Here is a 7,876-nt window from a genome sequence, read left to right on the forward strand (position 1 = left end):
GCATGCGCGTTATCAGCACGACATAGCATTCCCCACAGGAAAGTAGCGGGCGCGGCGTTTTCGAGAAAGGAAACGCAGGCAAGGCAGATGGCGATTATTGTTGTGTGGCAGAGATACACCCCAAAGGGTAACTTTGCCTAAGAGTGTACCCAAGGTATCGCGGCAGGATCGATAGTCAACGTCGTAGCACAAGGTATTGCAACGCATGCGTAATGTAGATACGCGATGGTGTCTTTCGCAGCGCATAAATGGGTTTACACTCTTCAAAAAGTTTACAACCTTTGGGTTGTATTTTTTCCCACAACAATAAATCGTCATCTGTCTTTCCCGCATTTCTTTTTCTTTAATGCTGCGAGCCCAGTGCTTCCTAGTCACGAACGGCTTGCACGTTATCAGCTTGACACAGCATTCTCGACAGGAAAGTAGCGAGCGGCGAGTTTTGGAAAAACGAAACGCAAGCAAGGCAGATGTCAATTATTGTTGTGGGACAAGAAAAGCCCCAAAGGATGTAAACCTTACTAAGAGTGCAGCAGAAGTTTCCTCTGAACTTTTTTTAAAGCATTTAATGCGCTGATCAGAACACCACCATGTACTATTAGCGATTCGCCGAAGCCTCAACCTTGTAATGCGAATGCTGTGGTTTCGGCTCCCCACGGCGGCACGTCATCTTTTAGGCCGCCGCTGTTGAGCCCCTTCATGCGGCTATCGTCGGGGGTGGCGTAACCGAGCGAACGCGTGCATCAAAAGGTGAAAGAGCGAACGCGGAATGCGAAATGAAAGACGCGAGCCGCGAACGGCAGAGACATGGCATGTGCGCGGGGAATTGATGTGCGGTCGCGCCCGACTGCTCGATGCGTACTCGTACGTATGTGGTCTCAGCCGGACAGCTCGTTTCGTGCTATCGTCTGCTCGCGTCAGCTCTCGCTCGCGCATGTTTATGCTTAGTTTGGTCTCGTTCGCGCTTGTTTCGATTGTCATGGTTTGCGATTGTTTTGTAATCTGATTGCATGCGCGACGCCAATCGTGTGACACTTTCTGGAAGCCACGCTGCGCCAGCGATTGCACTGGAGCCTCAGACGAGTCATGCATAAAAGCCGACGCGCTTGACCAGCAGATCAGATTTTCGACGATCGGCGACTCTCGTACATGTCTCTATCAAATTATTGACCTCAATATACCGCGAAACGAAAACACGTACGGAGCTGCGCTCAAATTTCGCATTAGGGAGTATCGTAATTGTCGGTGAAACTTTTCTCCTCTTTCATTTCCCGCTTGTTGATCACTTCCGACATTTTCACTTTAACCACAGCTAATTTCTCCTATGTATGCCTTGGCATGATTTTCTGGTGGCTTTATATAGTCATGATTAACAAAAATCGAACTACTTTGTTTCCCCTTTTCGCTCGCGAATTTTTTATGTCGTTTGAGTGCTGCAGAAAAAATAATTGTCAGGGACACGAAGGATAACACATTTTTTAACAATCACACGAAAAGCACTCAGATGTTGTATTTTTCAGCAGAGGGCTTCGGCAGCACGCCTACAGACAATCTAAACGCTTTTTTGCCATCCCTATCAGCAAACGAATGCAATGCTTTGAAGCAACAAAGCCCTATTACGTAATATCAGACCGTCTGTCGCAACGAAAGCTTCATTGAGAAAACTTCACTTCTCTTCACCCCAAATACAACATAGAAAGCTCGTAATTTTAAAAGTAATTTCCATGAGTGAGCAAGTCGCGCGTTTCTGAACAACTAGTAAAACGTCGGCGGGCTGCTAAAAAGACGGTTCATTTTGGCCTTAACTTATCCTTATCTTGTCTGTAAAAATTTAGGTGTTTAACTCGTTGTATTGACGGAATGGCTTCTGGTGGGGAAGCGGCATGATGAAAAAACAGAACGCCGACCAAGGAAAAGCATTAAGTGGAAAATTAAGACCTCTCGATTCCCACACGGAAGCCTTGTTAACTATGAGACTAATGCGAAATAGCCTTGGACGGCATTTTTCTTTCATCAAATCTAGGCGCGTATTTTATTGTTTAAGTTCCATTCAGACTTGGAGGGAAGAAATCCACTTAATAAGAATGTTTGATATCCAACTAATTATACGGTGGCTGAATTCCTGAAAAAGTACAAATGCGCTGTCACGATACAGAATGAAAACAAACTTCATCAAAATATATTCTTGAAGTCGTAGAGATAGCGATCGATTTAGACATAAATGTTGTGTCATTGATGAATGAAGAATGTTTGCACAGCGCCATTTTTCATTCAGCCATGCAATATTATTTCAGACAGCGTATTAGGGGTCTTGGAAGAGTGACATTTTCGAATAGAGTCTAATGCGAATATTTGAGAAAAACAAACATGAGATATCAATCATACTGATTTCAAATATCTAAACAAAGGCAAAATTAAAACATGGCTGGAATACGTTTAGAAAAATAAAAGCCTATTTACGTTATCGGAGAGACAACGAGGAAAGACGATATTCTAGTTGAAATTAGGAGGAAATAATGTAGCTAGGAGGGGCATGTAATGTATAGGGTGGACCATTGGAGTTACAGAATGGGTGCCAAGGGAAGCGAAGTGCACTCGAGGACTGCAGAAAATTAGGCAGGGTGATGAGATTAGGAAATTCCCAGGCGCAATGTGCAATCAGCTAGCGCAAGACGGGGGTAATCGGGGGTCGCTGGGAGAGTGCAGTGTACATAAAGATAGGCTGATCATCATGACGTTATGTGACACACACACAAACACGCATGTATAGTGTGGTTAATAAGTGCATTTAGGGTTTATTGAGATGCCAGTAAGAGAGAAACATGTGACAGATAATTGTACCATGACAATGAAAGTAATGAAACAAACCAACAGCACGTCAGCACGTGTATCATTGTGTTCGTTGGAAGAGCTAGAGCACCAGGTAATAGGTAATAGGTAATACTAGAGCACCAATCATCATTTTCGAACAGTGCAAACCTGGTGAGATCGGCCAAATAAGTTGTGTAGCGTAAATCGATACGACCAATTCGTATAGCCTCGAAAATGTGAGCCATGCTTATTTGCCCACACAAAAACTATTGTGCAGGCGTGATCTTCTCCACGCGTTCAAACAGGAACTGCAGTTCACCCGCAACAGAATCATTAAGAGGTTACTCAGTTTTAACGCGACAGCGACCTCGTGTCGCAGAAAAGCCGGTGTCGTCTGCGTCGGTGTCGGCCGTGAGTGATAAATCCCAGAAGGCACTTCATAAACAAAAGCATCTTGCAATATCGGCTGGTGGGAATCGAACCAGGGTCTCTGGAGTGTGAGACGGAGACGCTACCACTCAGCCATGAGTTCGATCGTTCAAAACAGGACAAAATCGCCTCTAGTGAATGCGGTGTTGCCTTAGAAACGTGCCGTAGAAAGTTATACCGCGGTGTATATCGGTAATTATGACCATGTAAATTACAGAAGTCGCAGTTTCATAAGTAGCGAAGTACGTTTCCGCTACATTTCTTCTGCGCTCTGTGCACACGCAGCGACATTTTGCGGCAAACACCGAATACCCCCTCCTCGCAATGTACGTCGCTGCCCCGACACGTGGCGCGCCACTCGCTCCATGATCGCGCCGCCTTCATGGCGCGTCGCGGCCCGGCCCGTCGCGTACCGATCGCGACGTTTGGCTGGCGTAGATCGTTTGAGTAGGGGCTGCGAACGGGGTGCGATAACGCTATCGCGCTCCACTCTTAAAGGCGAAGCTTAAGCGTCCTCCAATTTTTTATTAGCTTTCCACCCTGTGGACAGCAACTGTTGTTATTCTTGGTAGTATTCGAATAGAAAGAAATATTCGAAAACTTCTAATAGTGAAGTCTCGTACCCAATACAAAACCAATATAAAGCACTCATTGGATTTGTATTACACTGTTCAAATATACGCACAACTCTACTATTTATTAAAATTCGTTCCTTGGTTTGAATGTCTGCTCTGTTCAGAACACGTCATGCAGGCCACACCACGTAAATTTGTTTGCAACTGAAATGTAAATTTTGGATATGCGCGTCGTTGTGCATAAAAGCCATGTGCAACAGTGTTTCATCAAGGCATGTGAGACACGCCACCTAGTGCTCGCTCTGTGCCTTATCCGAAACAATGTGCTAACCAAGTGGCCCCAATCGCCACTTCACTGGAAAGTCAGATTACACGTTGTTGATGACGCGTTAGATATTTCTGCTGGTGCTGTTAGTGTAACGTATATGTCTATTATTTCAGCCGCTTCAAACAAACATTTGCCTCTGGCAAGCTTCGCAAGCCATTAGAGCATCTTTCCTTGCCACCATCGATAATGTTTACCAAAATGCACACCCTCCATTATGCATGCATTTCCTCAACACGTTTCAAGATTTGCTTGGACAAAGTAGATTCATATAAGATGGATTTATTTCCCTCGCGCAATACATGTCTCCCTCTCCCTTTGTTGCGAAGAACCTTCCTCGAATAATTGGAATTTTTGCGGTAGAATGGGTTTATTTTCTCAAAGTGCATGATCAAGGTTTGGCCTAGGTTAAATGGCGCTCTACACTCAGTTATGCACTACTCTCCTCGTGAGTGCGTAGGTGGACCCTGCCATGACTTTTAGGCTACCACCGAACCTTCAACGAAGCTGTGCCAGTCTTCTGCACAGACTAAGGCTGGGGGTAGCGTTTACGCGCGGATACGTGCACCTCATGCGACGCACCGAGTCTCCACACTGTGAGGTGTGCAATGTGACTGGTACTATAGGTCATGTGCTTTGTGACTGCCCTAAGTACGTGGAAGAGCGTGAAAGGTTGGACAACGACCTTACGTGTCTCGACAGCGCACCGTTGTCGGAGGACGTTATTTTAGGCCCTTGGCCAGATCCTCAATCGAGTTTCAAGGTCATTCAGGCATTACTGAACTTTTTAAAAACAACGGGCTTGGATTGCAGACTTTGAGCATGCCAAATTGCTTGCGATATGTTCTACTCCTTCCTTCTATCGTCATCGTCACCCATCATGCACCTCTTCCCTCTTTCTTTCCCTCTTCCCCTTCCCCCAATGCCGAGTAGCTGGCTAGAGGGATATACCTCAGGCCGACCTCTCAGCATTTCATATCATTAAACTTCTCTCTCTCTCTCTAGGTCATGTCCATAAGCAGCACGCAGCGTTAGCGGGATCTTTGCTTTTGACGCTGACTTTCGCCATGTTTCCCCACTGTGTCGCAGGAACCTCCCAATGAAATGTTCCGCGCTGTCATACTGCCGGGCGGGACTCCTGAGGAAGACATCGACGAAGACAGTCTCGTCGATGACGTCGATGAAGACGGTCTCGTCGAAGACATCGACGAAGACGGTCACGTCGAAGACATCGACGAAGACGGTCACGTCGAAGAAATCGACGAAGACGGTCTCGTCGAACACATCGATCAAGAAGGTCTCGTCGAACACATCGACCAAGAAGGTCTCGTCGAACACATCGACCAAGAAGGTCTCGTCGAAGAAGAATAGCGCCTCCATGCGTGCCTTTGCGTTCTTTAATGGCTTCTGGCGATAAGTTACGAAATACGATGTTACAATTTATGGGCCCCACAAAGCCCGAACACTCACTCACAGATCGTCGGCTCATCTACCTGAAAACCAACCTTACTAGATAAACCAGTGAGGTTTGCTGCGACCAGACAACCTGACTAGTTTTTATATCTGTAGTATAAACACTTTTAATGTGCTATTTAGCACCCACACATCAAGTTCGTTTCAGTGCTCGTTTTCCCATTTAAGGGAATAGGAATGGTTCGGTGCAGGCCTGCACAAACAGCTGGAAGTATTCGCTCAAGCTTGTATGAGCTTTTACTGCTTTACCTTCGGCAAAAATGTAGGGTTAGGTTACAGATTTTTTACGCAGATATACTGTAGAGCTAACTGTTAACAGTGCATCTGAAATCATCTAGTTTGGCATAAGTATGTGTTTTAACCTTTAATGCCAGATCAACGAAAAATAGAAAAAGTTGTTCACGTTAACTTCTGACCATGGAGATTACAGTTACAAAAAAGTGTTGAGTTAAAATTTGCTTAGTATACCGATAATTAGTGTTTGGTTCGTTGATTTTATGATACTTAGAGCTTCAGTCCACCGCATGAAAAACAAAACTGCGGGCTTTGCATTATACATCCCGCACTTATATAAGCATTTTGAAGCATCAAACTCAGCGTAGCCTATGTGATACGTTCGGCATTACATGCTTAAACACTGCTGTAAAAGCGTGCCAATTGAGCGGGACGGAACAAAGAAGGAAATCAAACTGAGATTCTCAATCTGAATTTTTTTCCTTTGTCCTCTTAATTTGTGCCTTTACAGCACCGTTTAGACGCATCCTCACCAATTTGTACACAAGGAAAGAGACGTCATTTATTCACCAGAAACGACTTTCCTTCTTAACGATGAAACCGCCTAGCAGAGGAAGCTGTCTGTTTTACAGACCTTTAAGGCTTTAGTGGAGCCCCCAAAAGACTTCGAACATAGCAACAAAAGCAGTCAGGCTACACGTGGGCACACCTTGCGTGTTATAATGTCAATACAATAATGAATGTATGATTCTTTCCAGGCACATCTCAAGCGATCGGATTATTTCTACAGAGGCTTTACCTGGGGTTCAAACTTTTTTTAACTCTAGCATTTATTAACTAGTCAGTAGCCTTTATCTTCGGGCATGTAAGCTTTACTTTTTAACGTGTGCGTTGTCCTGAAGGTATAGTCACAACTCCACTTATAGAAAAGACCGAAAATGGGGTGTTCGGCTATTTTTTGACACCTTATACTCCTGGAATATATCGATTGTTATAGGTACGATTGTGTATCGGACGCTGATATAATCTCGGGCTTCAGAAGAAAGGTAGTGTGTACTTTTGCGTTGCCGAGTTTTCGTCTACAGCTTTCTTTATTTCAATTCGCTAACTACAAGCTACACTTTCTTGAATTAAATAGGATGTAGGATTCATTAATTAGACAACAATAAATAATTGAAGGTTATAAAAGGTGTTTCACTTATGCTTTACGAAATGTTTAGGACAGCAACAGTTCTCTCGGAGCGAGGAGCTGTACTATGCCTACCTTAATCTTTGCAAGAAATAAATTTCAATGTATTCTTGAAAAGCTTTCTTTCAATCTCATAATTAACTATTGCCCAAATCAGCTGCTTCGCCTATTTTTGGCATCAATACAGCCTAGTTGATATTGTGGAAACCATTGTACGTGGTGTGGGACGTCCTGATCTGTGGTACGCACTCTCGGAACGGCCAGCCGTCAGGGCTGACTTCGCCTAAAGACTAAAGCTCGGCAATTTTCGTTCTTGGAAGAAGCTTAAACGTAGTGAATTTTCGGTCTTGTCTTTCATGAGAGCCACAGCAGAGTCCGTGAATTCGCACGTTTCCAGAATTTCCGTTGTTATAATCAGCGATGCAATGACCCTGCGTGAGCCTAAAGTGAGGACGGCACTGATCCCCTCGCTATCATAACATATCTTAGTGTTCGCTGCAGATACCAAGCGAAGTATAACGAATATTTAGAAAACATTCCATTACGTAATGCTCTGATAAAAAGCCGCTTCTATTGGCAATTTTCGCGACCTTGAGGCGGCGTCACAATCGAGCGCCGATGTCAATTGGATCCAGGACTCCGCCGATGCTCAGCTTGAGCTTTGTCACATATTTTCTCGATTTTGATAATAATTCACGCTATTTTGTTGAAGGTGAAGAGCATGTTGGCCAAACAGAGTTTGTGATTAATGGCGTAAAAGAAAGAGAAGACCATGCAGTGGAAGTCGTCGGCCTGTGCGTGCAAACTTCTGCCGTGCAAGCGGAAGCGCATATCGTGACGGTG

General features: G+C 44.6%; 1 protein-coding gene across 2 annotated transcripts in view; it reads left to right on the forward strand.

Moving 5' to 3' along the window:
• Window positions 1-7,119, forward strand: part of LOC142578112 (uncharacterized) — a 111,898-nt gene extending 104,779 nt beyond the window's left edge. For both annotated transcript variants that reach the window (XM_075687523.1, XM_075687524.1), the window contains one exon: window positions 5,227-7,119. In XM_075687523.1, coding sequence (XP_075543638.1) covers window positions 5,227-5,508 — 282 coding nt within the window. In that variant the 3' untranslated portion in view covers window positions 5,509-7,119. The remainder of the gene's footprint in view (window positions 1-5,226) is intronic.
• The last annotated feature ends 757 nt before the right edge of the window (window positions 7,120-7,876 follow it).

The sequence above is a fragment of the Dermacentor variabilis genome, chromosome 4, assembly GCF_050947875.1.
Source record: "Dermacentor variabilis isolate Ectoservices chromosome 4, ASM5094787v1, whole genome shotgun sequence".
In the NCBI taxonomy this organism is placed as follows: domain Eukaryota; kingdom Metazoa; phylum Arthropoda; class Arachnida; order Ixodida; family Ixodidae; genus Dermacentor; species Dermacentor variabilis.